General features: G+C 44.1%; 1 protein-coding gene across 2 annotated transcripts in view; it reads left to right on the forward strand.

Annotated features, from left to right (window-relative positions):
* Positions 1–61: 61 nt before the first annotated feature.
* The window catches only part of FAM227A (family with sequence similarity 227 member A), a 55051-nt gene continuing 41689 nt past the window's right edge, over positions 62–13423 (forward strand). The window contains exons 1-2 of one of the 2 annotated variants that reach the window (XM_073642704.1): positions 62–295; positions 9582–9693. In XM_073642704.1, the coding sequence (XP_073498805.1) occupies positions 9586–9693 (108 nt within the window). In that variant the 5' untranslated portion in view covers positions 62–295; positions 9582–9585. Of the gene's footprint in view, positions 296–9581; positions 9713–13423 lie in introns of both variants that reach the window. The other variant, XM_073642703.1, reaches the window with a different exon arrangement.

The raw sequence follows: 13423 nt of genomic DNA on the forward strand, positions 1-13423 counted from the left end.
ACGAATGGTTTAACCCCAAGCGTTCGTTGCTATAACGACGTTTACGGGTTTAACTGCCCAGCCATTCGGACTGTACCATTTAATAGCTAGTAGGGGATGCACAATATATCACTGAGGAGACAAGCAGGCGGCTGTGGCAGGCTTACGCTGTATATGTACAATATGGGATCTGATATTAAAGCATGAACGTGCGGTGTAAGGCCGAGGAATCCGCGTCGTGTTTATCATGGTACAGTCCATCTGGTTTCCTTGGTAGCCGAGGACGCCGGAAGTAGAGGGAGGACACCGGCTGTAGGTAAGGCTGCGATGTCTGGCGGGGAGAGGACACATGATGGTCTCAGCACCACCATGTTCTGAGGCCACTGTCACATTTATATCAGTGTTTCCCCGTAATGTAAGGGCTGATTCCTGCCCAGATCCCTGCTATGTATCAGTCCCAGGAGAATTCCTCTAGCCTTATACAGTCTGACTGCTTTGCTTTCTCTATGGTTATTACAGAAAAATCCATGATTTCATAAACATGCACATGAAGCGTTTGGTTAAGTGCTCCGGGCAGGGAGAAGCACCTAAGTCTTGTTTTTTTTTTAAAGACTGCATTTATTGTTCAAAAGTTTTTAAATGTAGATCAAACTATATACATTTGGTATCGCCATAATCGTACTGATCCATAGAATAAAATTAATTTACTTGTGCAACACGATGAATAGCATGAATATTCAAATACAAACAACAGAAGAATTGATGTTTTGTTATATTTCTCCCCATGAAGAATTAATGAACGTTTGTTAATAAACTATATTATCCAAAACTAGTGCCAAATACTACTAATCCCCCCAAAATATAACAGCCCCCATACGGCTATGTAAATAAAAGAATAAAAAAGTTACAGCGCCCATAATGCAACTATAAATAAGGGAAAGAAAAACGAAGGCCTCAACTGACTTTGGCGGGAAGGAGATTACAATCAGTGGTGTGAAAAATATTGATGATCTTATTACAATGGCACCTTCAAGGGGAATGATCTACTTCACAGCAAGTGAACAGCCAGTTCTGGAAGTTGACATGTTTTACACAGAAAAAAAGGGCACAAATAAGGTTTTGCCCTGAGTCAGACATCCGTGAGTCACATTCTTGTCCTATCTGTGTTTTACTCTCATAGAACACGTACCCATTATATTTTATGGGGCTGTTCACATGTCCGTATTTTTTGCGGACCAAGTGGCCAAAAAAAAAAACACATTGATGTCTGTTTTTGATTGGAGTCTTGGATCAAATTTACCCAAGTTTATGGGTCCCTGAGAATCACAGACATCATTGTGCAGTCCGCGATTAACATTATAATGTATAGGAAAAGCTTTGCAGTTTATTTAATTTTTTTCATATGGGAAAATAACTGATAGTAAAATCTGACCAAACACTGATGAAACAATGTAGCACAACAAGGTAAAAATGAAAAACAAGACCTCATAAGTAATGAGGGGCATACCACTAAACATTAGATAAGCAAGACAAGGACCATAAGTGTTTCAAAAACCCCAGAATAAGATGTAGTTAAAACACAATGTGATGACTAAAAAGGTCCAATACTTTATTTGAATATTTAAAAAGACATATAGTATAAATTTCATGTATTAACAGACATAACATAGGCAGATGAGGCAACAGAGGTTAGATAGAGACACAGTTGGTATCAGATTTACACTGGATTTACTGTATAATAGGTCATAGTCCAACCCATACAATCCATTGATCACAACAAAAGTGTGCAGGAGAAGTTATAGTAACATAGATCATGTGACCTGTATCAGGTCAAATATAGACAGTCATCAAAATCCTGCAACACACAGAAAATACAACTATCACATGGATAAGGTTAAAGAAGACATACTTAGTGGAGGTAAAGAGATAACCAACAGTGCCAGGGGAAGCCCCGACACGTGTTCCCGTACTTCCTCAGGGGGCAGTGGTGGGGTGTGTGTGGATACAGGGGCTCTTATATATGTGAGCCTAATAGTGAGCAGGTGGGTACTGACCAATAGCGACGCACAGCAGCGGACATTGGTGACAGCGGCACGGTCTCAGGCGACATCCAGGAAGAGGGGAACTCCCCCATTGACTTCAAATGTTCAGGGACGCCGCCCATCCGAGACCGCGTCACAGTCACATGACCGCGGCATCCGGCGCATGCGAACAGGGTCAGCCCATAGATACCAGTCATGGACATATAGAGGATAGATATGGAGCAAAACAAGACCTACTCCACACAAAAATATACTCAAGTATCGTATACAATCACAATGTGACTGTGTCACCCCGCTCACAATGTACACTGCTCAAAAAAATAAAGGGAACACTTAAACAACAGAATATAACTCCAAGTAAATCAAACTTCTGTGAAATCAAACTGTCCACTTAGGAAGTAACACTGATTGACAATCAATTTCACATGCTGTTGTGCAAATGGAATAGACAATACATGGAAATTATTGGCAATTATCAAGACACCCTCAATAAAGGAGTGGTTCTGCAGGTGGGGACCACAGACTACATCTCAGTACCAATGCTTTCTGGATGATGTTTTGGTCACTTTTGAATGTTGGTTGTGCTTTCACACTCGTGGTAGCATGAGACGGACTCTACAACCCACAGAAGTTGCTCAGGTAGTGCAGCTCATCCAGGATGGCACATCAGTGCGAGCTGTTGCAAGAAGGTTTGCTGTGTCTGTCAGGGTAGTGCCCAGAGGCTGGAGGCGCTACCAGGAGACAGGCCAGTACACCAGGAGACGTGGAGGGGGCCGTAGGAGGGCAACAACCCAGCAGCAGGACCGCTACCTCCGTCTTTGTGCAAGGAGGAACAGGAGGAGCACTGCCAGAGCCCTGCAAAATGACCTCCAGCAGGCCACAAATGTGCATGTGTCTGCACAAACGGTTAGAAACCAACTCCATGAGGGCCCGACGTCCACAGATGGGGGTTGTGCTCACAGCCCAACACCGTGCAGGACGCTTGGCATTTGCCACAGAACACCAGGATTGGCAAAGTCACCATTGGCGCCCTGTGCTCTTCACAGATGAAAGCAGGTTCACACTGAGCACATGTGACAGACGTGACAGAGTCTGGAGACGCTGTGGAGAGCGATCTACCTGCAGCATTCTTCAGCATGACTGGTTTGGCAGTGGGTCAGTAATGGTGTGGGGTGACATTTCTTTGGAGGGCTGCACAGCCCTCCATGTGCTTGCTAGAGGTAGGCTGACCACCATTAGGTACCGAGATGAGATCCTCAGACCCCTTGTGAGACCATATGCTGGTGCGGTTGGCCCTGGGTTCCTCCTAATGCAGGACAATGCCAGACCTCATGTGGCTGGAGTGTGTCAGCAGTTCCTGCAAGATGAAGGCATTGAAGCTATGGACTGGCCCGCCCGTTCCCCAGACCTGAATCCGATTGAGCACATCTGGGACATCATGTCTCGCTCCATCCACCAACGTCACGTTGCACCACAGACTGTCTAGGAGTTGGCGGATGCTTTAGTCCAGGTTTGGAGGAGATCCCACAGGAGACCATCCACAACCTCATCAGGAGCATGCCCAGGCGTTGTAGGGAGGTCATACAGGCACGTGGAGGCCACACACAATACTGAGCCTCATTTTGACTTGTTTTAAGGACATTACATCAAAGTTGGATCAGCCTGTAGTGTGTTTTTCCACTTTAATTTTGGGGGTGACTCCAAATCCAGACCTCCATTGGTTAATACATTTTATTTCCATTGATGATTTTTGTGTGATTTTGTTGTCAGCACATTCAACTTTGTACAGAGCAAAGTATTCAATGAGAATATTTCATTCATTCAGATCTAGGATGTGTTATTTGAGTGTTCCCTTTATTGTTTTGAGTAGTGTATATTTTAAACAACACTTATGATGCACAGCAGATCACATTACAATGAATGTCCATAATATGAATAAATGTCCATGTCCACTTGTTTTCCTTAAAGGAGAAGAGTTCCATTCAAATCCAAATAGGTTGTTAACCAAAAAGCAGTGGGGTTCTCCTCCAACTCTTAACAGAGCTCCGAATATAGAAAGAGGCCGGGGGAATAAGTGAGCTAAAACAAGGATAAAAAAATAACAAACACACTATTAAAAGACAGACTGAAAAAAGAGATATGGGGCAGAGACACAGAGATAAATCGATCAAAATTGATTAATCATACTTAAAACAGTATGTACGGGGGAGGTCACCGGGAGGTCAAAGCATCCAGGTAAGGGGATTTATAAAGATCACACAATGGGCAATCACAAAGAAAAGTCAAACAACCGCAATTAACCTGATAAGTAAGTCCTATGAATAATCATATACCAAGGGACATGGGTCGTACCATGAGGGTACCCGCGTCCAGAGAAGAAGAGGCGCGGAAGGAGCAAGGTGGCCACCACATGGTTAGAGGAAGGGGAGAAACCCAATCATTCATTCAGGCCTGCTGGTGACATAGTTCCCAGTCTATAGATCCAACGGCATTCTAATTTGGCCAGTGCCTTCTTTGCATCACCTCCTCTTAGGCCCAAATGGACCTGATCAATGCCGCGGACCTGCAGACTCTTGGGATCGCAATATTGCTTAAAATGTCTTGGCAGGGTCCGAAGTGATGATATGTCCTCCACCTCCCCGGCCCCCAGAATATCCAACACATGCTCTCTCACGCGTCTCCTCAATTCCCTAGACGTGAGCCCCACATAGACGTGCCCACATCCACAGGTAGCGTGATAAATGACCCCAACACTGCTGCAGGAGATGTATTGTCTAATGTCAAAGACTCTCGTGCCATCCGCATTGTGAAATGTTTTAGTCCTAACTATATTTCTGCAGGTCACATGATCTATGTTACTATAACTTCTCCTACACACTTTTGTTGTGATCAGTGGACTGTATGGGTTGGACTATATGACCTATTATAAGTCCAGTGTAAATCTGATACAAGCTGTGTCTCTATCTACCCTCTGTTGACTCATCTGCCCATGTTATGTCTGTTAATACATGAAATTTATACTATATGTCTTTTTAAATATTCAAATAAAGTAATGTACCTTTTTAGTCATCACATTGTGTTCTAACCACGTCTTATTCTGGGGTTTTTGAAACACTTATGGTCCTTCTCTTGCTTAACTGAACAATGTATTTACAGGAAATATCACAGACATCTGAATGAGGCCTTATGCGCCTTCACACATCAGTGTTTCAGGATCCCACTATGGACCACAATGCACAGACTGGCTCCTGGCTTCCTGACCTGCACTTACCAGATCTACAGCCATATATGTGGCTGTTGAGTTTGAGTCTAGAGACCTGCGGCCGGTCCGTGCATCGCTGGCCATACTCAGACCGTGACAAACGGATGTGTGAATGTCATCTAATTCACACAAGCATATTTCCAGTCTGGGTGCTGCCCCAGTTCTCTACAGACTAAACACTCTCTACTGTAATTGTCCCAGTTAACATGAACACCTCTCCTCACGTCAATGAGCGTGCATCATCATGCTGAGGAGAGTCAGATGAATCATTTCTCCAATGAGAAACATGGGTACAATACAGACAGGATACATGGAAATTCACTCTGATGGAAGCAAATCCATCATCTTAGCACAACACCAAACACTGACCAAAAATATGTAAGGGCTCATGCAGACATCCGTGGATCTCAGTCCAATCTCAGACCACAATGCACAGACAGGCCGCAGGGCTCCCTACCCGAGCGTGACAGCTTCATAGAATTATATGAAGCCGTCATGCTCCGGTCGGGAGACCTGCGGCCAGTCCGTGCATTGTGGTCTGAGATTGGACCGATCTGCACGGACGTCAGCATGAGCCCTTAGGGCGCTGTCAGACGACCACCTAAATCGGACCGAGATTGGATCACAATGCACGGACTGGCCGGCAGCTCTCCCGACCCAAGCATGACGGCTTCATATATTTCTTTGCAGCTGTTACACTGGGGTTGGGAGAGCTGCCGGCCAGTCCATGCATTGTGGTCTGAGATTGGACAAAGATCCACGGATGTCTGCATGAGCCCTTACAGCCCATTGTGGTCCAATCTCGGTCCAATTTATACGGCCATCTGACTTTCACTCTTAGGCTGTGTGCCCACAATGTGTTTTTTAACCGTTTCCACAGCGGCAAAAACGCTGCAGAAACGCTTTAAAAACGTATGGTAGAAGGCCTGCCATGTTCCCCAATGATAATCCGCATGTGCTGTGCACATGTTGCGGAAATTTCCGCTGCGAATTATCACTGCGGAAAAAAACGCAGCACTACCAATTATTTTGCGGAAGCGCGGCGTTTTCGCCGCCATTGACTTGCATTGGAACGCATGGATTCCGCATCACTGGATCTGTACATGCAGAATCCATGCGTTTCAATGTGCGGATGGTACCCGGGTGTGGAGGACAGGAGACTCTCCTCCGGACCCGGTTACCATAGAACCTGTGAAAAAAAGAATAAAATAAAAAATAAATGTTATATTTACGTTCTGACGGCCCTCGCTGCGCTCGTCCTCACTTGCCGGCAGATTGCGGTGGACTGAAGGACCTGCGCTGACGTCATAGTCATGTGATGGCAGGTCCTTCAGTGCAGTGTACCGCGAGCTGCCGACAAGGGAGAACGGAGCGAAGCAAGACTCCGGGGGCCACCGGAAGGTAAGTATAGATTTATTTATAACCATTCTTTAAGGTCATACTATATAAATCCATGTTGTTTGCATGGATTTATATAGTGTGACCAAGTTGACAAGCACTTTCCAAGTGATGCTAAAATCGCTTGGAAAGCGCTTGACAACCCGCATGCGGAAATGCATGTGAAGAACGCTTCACATCCGCATGTCCCTGGCAGGAAAAACGCATGTACAATCCGCATGCGTTTTTTCTGCCAGGGAGATGCAGAAAATCCGGAGCATTTCTGCATCGTGAGCCCATCGGTCACTTACCCCGCCCATCGGTGACCCCGTCACGTGATCGCGGGTCACCTATGCATGGGCATGACAACCCTGGGTCTGCAGCAGACTCCAGTGGTTGTCATGAGCTGATCACTATGAACGCCACCTAGTGGTCGGCGCTCATAGCACAGGAGCATTTCTGCTACATAGAGGTGATTCACCTCTATGTAGCAGAGGCGATCAGACAAGTGCTGCATCTAGTCTCCTATGGAAACTATAGAAGCATGCAAAAAGTGAAAAAAAAATGTTTTTAAAAAAATATAAAAGTTTAAATCGCCCCCCCTTTCGCCCCATTCAAAATAAAATAATAATAAAAAAAAAACACATACACATATTTGGTATCGTCGCGTTCAGAATCGCCCGATCTACCAATATAAATAAAAAATTAATCCGATCGGTAAATGGCGTAACGAGAAAAAAAATTCTAAATGACAGAATTACGTTTTTTGGTCACCGCAACATTGCAATAAAATGCAATAACGGGCGATCAAAATAACAAATCTACCCCAAAATGGTATCAATAAAAACTTCAGCTCGGCTTGCAAAAAATAAGCCCTCACCTGGCCCCAGATCCCGAAAAATGGAGATGCTACGGGTCTTGGAAAATGGTGCCATTTTTTTTTTTTTAGCAAACTTTGGAATTTTTTTTCACCACTTAAATAAAAAAGAGCCTATACATGTTTGGCGTCTACGAACTCGTAATGACCTGGAGAATAATAATGGCAGGTTAGTTTTAGCATTCTGTGAACGTGGTAAAAAAAATAAAAAATAAAAACATCTGTGGTATTGCACTTTTTTTGCAATTTCACCGCACTTGGAATTTTTTTCCCGTTTTCCCGTACACGATATGGTAAAACCAGTAATGTCGTTCAAAATTAAAACTCGTCCTGCAAAAAATAAGCCCTCACACGGCCATATTGACCAAAAAATAAAAACGCTATGGCTCTGGGAACAAGGGGAGCAAAAAACGAAAATGCAAAAACGGAAAATACCAGGGTTGCGAAGTTCAGCAAAGCTCATTACTTTACATGGAAAGCAAAGGCTAGTTTGTCTGATTCGATCTTAAAGGGTCATTCCAATCTTCAAATGGTTATTATGCTTCTAAATACACAATTTATTGCTAATTAATATTTTCAGCTTTTCTTGAGAAATTAACACTTTTCTTTTGTCTCACTTCTTATTGCTTTGGTAGACAGACCACCACTGCTAGACAGCAGAACAAGCTCAGTGCTTTAGGCTATGTGCCCACTATGCAGAAATGCTCTGGATTTTTCCTGAGCGTTTCTGCATCTCCCCTGGCAGAAAAAAACGCATGCAGATTGTACTTGCGGATTGTACATGCGTTTTTCCTGCCAGGAACATGCAGATGTGAAGCGTTCTTCACATGCATTTCCGCATGCAGGTTGACAAGCGCTTTCCAAGCGATTTTAGCATCACTTGGAAAGTGCTTGACAACTTGGTCACACTATATAAATCCATGCAACCGGCATGGATTTATATAGTGTGACCGAAAGAATGGTAAAAAATAAATATATAATTACCTTCTGATGGCCCCCGGTGTCCTTGTCTTGGCTTGCTGGCAGCTCGCGGTAGATTAAAGGACCTGCTGACGTCAGCGGTCGCGTGACCCGTCACATGACTAAATGACGTCTTGGCAGCGCCTTGAGTCCACTGTGAGCTGCCGGCAAGCCAAGACAAGGACACCGGGGGCCATCAGAAGGTAAGTATAATGTATATTTTTTATTTTATTCTTTTTTTTTTTTTTTTTTTTTACAGGTTCTATGGTACCCGGGTCCGGAGGAGTCTCCTCTTCTCCAAACCCGGGTACCACCCGCACATTGAAACACATAGAATCCGCATGTACAGATCCAGTGATGCGGAATCCATGTGTTCCAATGCAAGTCAATGGTGGCGAAAGCGCCGTGCTTCCGCAAAATAATTGGTAGTGCTGCCTTTTTTTCCGCAATGATAATCCGCAGCGGAAATTTCCACAGCATGTGCACAGCACATGCGGATTATCATTGGGGAACATGGCAGGCCTACAATGCGTTTTTTAAGCGTTTCTACAGTGGAATTGCCGCTGCGGAAATGCTTAAAAAACGCATCATGGGCACACAGCATTACTCTGAAACACAAGATGGAGACTGTGGAAAGGATGTAAGTACTGTCCCCAGCTGGCTATTCAAACTGTGTTTTCTCTGAAGTGCAGCCAGGATCTGATTCATGCTGCTTGTGGTTTGGTTAAGGCCAGGGTCACACGTTCAGTTTTTGGTCAGTATTTTACATCAGTATTTGTAAGCTAAAACCAGGAGGGGAACAATCAGAGGGAAAGTATAATAGAAACACATCACCACTTCTGTATTTATCACCCACTCCTGGTTTTGGCTTACAGATACTGATGTAAAATACTGACCAAATACTGAATGTGTGAATGTGGCCTAACAGGAATTAAATGATTGGCTCTACAATCCTGGTATTAACCTCAGCATCTGATATTAATATAAAGCAAGAAAACGTTCAAAAAATGATTCTACAGCCATTCTTACAATAAGTTTCCCAGCTTCAATAGATCCCATTTAACTGTTCGTTCTTTATTCTCAGTTTAATGATGGACTTAATTAATCGTCTGAATTCCCCGATGGCTCTTTATGTGGAAGACTTGACAGAACATCCTTTGGAGCTGGAGAGAAGAAGGGAGACAGCACAAAAAGCGGTGTGCGAATTTCCAGCGTGTATCCTTGAATAATTGTTACTATAGCAACATTTTAAATTAAAGGGAGCTTCCACTTATAGAAAAGTGGCCCTCAAACATGTCCTGCCATTTCAAATAAAATTAGATAGTACTCACCCTCACCAAGTGCTCTGCTACCTGTGGCATCTTGTGCCCAACTGGTTACTTTCCCAGCTCCCTGTGGCATCTTGTGCCCAACTGGTTACTTTCCCAGCTCCCTGTGGCATTTTGTGCCCAACTGGTTACTTTCCCAGCTCCGTCTGTCTAGACAAGAGACTGGAGGTACCTCCCCCTACGGAATCTTCAATTCTCATGTCAGATCTTCACATTGCAAAGGGGATATAAATCAAACACTTTTACCAACAGATATGCTGGAGAACAGCAAATGAAAAGTGCATTTATATAACAAATGAAACATATCTGGAACAATGCCTGAAAAGTACACTGGGTATAAATGGATTTACTTGAACTGCATATCTAACACTCAGTAATACTGGTAGGGGGTAGCTAAGGAATGAGCTGCAGTGTACAGAGGATACTCACAGCCTAGGGGTACTTAAAGGGGGCATAAACAGTCTGGACCGGGTCACTACACCAGCTCTCCACCCCTAATATGGACTCAATGTTTTGGCTACAGTGGTGACACCTCACATCTCTGCTGCAGACAATCACTGAGCACAGCAGCTCATGACGCCTGAATTGGTTTAAAGATTAGCTGCAGCGGTGTTGTGAGCTATTGACATGATGTCAACACTACAACCAAAACACTAAGGCTGAAGCATTGGCGGAGAGAAGGCACTGGACTTGGGGAGAGTAAGTACTATATGATTTTGTTAACATGCACCCCCCAACCTTCTGACTCCAGTCAGTGTGAGTGAGGACGAGGGGCCGGTTTTGGAGCTGAGAGACAACCTGCAGAGACAGGAGAGAGAGGAGGTAACGCTTCCTGTCCCTGTATAAGTTTAGAAAAAAAGATGTAAAAAAACATGAATAGATCTTTTTCCTTTTAAGTCCTTTTTTGGGAGGTAAGGGGGATATACATTTGTAGCGACCTGATCTATAAAAGTAGTTTGTCAGTTAACCAGCTATTTTTGATCATTTCGCCTTGAATTTTTTTTTTTAAATAAAAATCAATCATAAAGTCACCAGCCCAAAAATTATAGCAGTTTGTCCCTCAAATAAGACGTCATCATACGCACTCAGCGTGGAAAATATAAGAAATGTATTGCTTTTACAATGTGGCAACAGAATTTTTTTTTTCTTGCAGGATTTTATCGTGAAAAGGGAATAAAATATAAATAAACTATACATATATGGTGCTGTGGTATCACTGTGTAAATAATGACTCAAACTATAAAATGAGCATGCAGTTTATCCCTCCCATTAACCACTTGCTGACGTTGGAAGCGGACTTCTTCACTTCCGGACATGCGCAGCGCACCTCTGAAGCCGAGAAGCGTACACCCAACTTCAGAAGGTGCAGTGACTTGAGCAGGGAAAGTCGCGTGCATGTGCGAGATTTGCAGAGAGCTGGAGATGATGCCGTCTCTTGCAAATCATGTTATCACACCCACAGGGGAGTGGTAACAAGCTGAGAGGGACCATTAGTCTGGGGAAACTAACGCCCCATTGACTAGTCAAAGGCCAAATTTGCTTATGAAAAATGGACTTTATAAAGCCTTTTTTTAAATGTGTTTAGGTAATAATCACTATGATGGGCTGATCAGGCAGGGAATTTAGCAAGAAATATACAAATGCTGGTGGGTTGTGGGCATGGGGGACCTGTCAAGCTCCCTTTAAGAGATTAATTTCCAGAAAGTTTCAGAACCTTAGGCTGTGTTCACACACAGCTGCCATGGGGTGTTATTTTGCTGCAACATTTGAGCCGGGATTATCTTAAAATTTAGGAACCTCATCTATTAGTCAGAATAAAGATTGGCTACAAAGGGCCCTCAAGAACACCCAGGCCTGCTCATTATGCCTTATTCATACATAATTTTTTTGGCAGAATTTTGAACAGCATTTGTAAACCAATGGTCTGATCGGTCGGGGTCCAACACCTGGCACCCCCGCTGATCAGCTGTTATCAGTGTCGGAGGCCGCCGCCAGCCTGAAGTACTCACTTGTGGAGCTGGTAGTGGCCGAGGCATGGTACTACACATCCGCCTCCTATTCAGATCAATAAGAGGTGGATGTGTACTACCTTGTGGCAGCCACTACCAGCTCCATGAATGAGTACTTCCGGCTGCCGCCGACACCAATAACAGCTGATCTGCGGAGGTACCGGGTGTCGGACCCCGACCAATCAGACATTGATGACTTATCTTAAGGATAGGTTATCAATAATAATGTAGTGGACAACCTGTTTAATTTTAAACGGAAACCAATTTTTATTGATTAAACTTATGGTCCTCAAAGTGTTAAACTGATAGCACATTGTTTTACCTGAAAATCGTACAGTGCTTTATTTCCCCTGCAGAAATATTAACCTCTTACCAACACCCACCGTACATGTACAGCATAAGTGGAGTGCAGGAGTATGAAGCAGGCTCACGGGCTGAGTTCGTAACAATACGCAGCAAATAACGGCTGTGTGCCACAGCCAGGATCTGCCTCTAACAGCCGCTGCTGTCAACCTGTACGCATCATTCTATGCTCCCATTGGCCCCCTGTGGGGGGGTTCCAATGGCTTGCTATGGCAGCCGGGGTCTGTTGAAGACCTCCATGCTTACCATCACAAGGCTCCCTTAAAACTCAGCCTGTGGCTTCAAAGGAGATCATGATTTTTAATATATGCAGCAGAATTGTGTATTCTGTATATAGCACAAGTGACTGGATGATCGCAGGTTCTAGTCCCCTAAGGGGACTAATAAATGCAGTAAGGTTTTTTTTGTTTTTAACTAGAGTAAAGAATAATAAAAAAAAGTTGTAAAAAAATATGAAGAAAATCCAAAAATGTAAAAAGTTCAAATCATACCCATTTCCCCCATTAACTTCTTTACAGCATGGGGCGTAATAGTATGCACCAGGCTATCACCCCCTGTTCAGCGCGGGCTCCGGCGCTGAGCCCACACTGAACCGGGTACGTGTTAGCTGATTTATACAGCTGAAATGTGCCCGCAACAGCCGCGGGTGGAATCGCGATCCACCCGCGGCTGTTAACTAGTTAAATGCCGCTGTCAATCTCTGACAGCGGCATTTAACATCGCCGCGCTGGAAGCGTGTCACTTACCCCGCCCATCGGTGACCCTGTCACGTGAACACGGGTCACTGATGGGTGGGCATGACAACCCTGGGTCTGCAGCAGACCCCAGTCGTTGTCATGTACTGATCGCTATGGGCGCCACCTAGTGGTTGGCGCTCATGTCACAGGAGCATTTCTGCTACATAGAGGTGATCTGCTCATCACCTCTATGTAGCAGAGGCGATCGGACAGTTGCTGCTTCTAGTCTCCGATGGAGAAAATAGAAGCCAACAAAAAGTGTAAAAAAAATGTTTTTAAAAATATAAAAAAAATTTAAAAAGTTTAAATCACCCCCCTTTCGCCCCATTCAAAATAAAATAATAATTAAAAAAACCACATACACATATCTGGTACCGCCGCGTTAAGAATCACCCGATCTATCAATATAAAAAAATAATTAATCCGATCGGCAAACAGCGTAACGAGAAAAAAATTCTAAATGCCAGAATTACGTTTTTTGGTCGCCGC

This window comes from Phyllobates terribilis, unplaced genomic scaffold (assembly GCF_046119375.1).
Source record: "Phyllobates terribilis strain yellow unplaced genomic scaffold, ASM4611937v1 Scaffold_8__6_contigs__length_399053987, whole genome shotgun sequence".
NCBI classification, from domain to species: Eukaryota; Metazoa; Chordata; class Amphibia; order Anura; family Dendrobatidae; genus Phyllobates; species Phyllobates terribilis.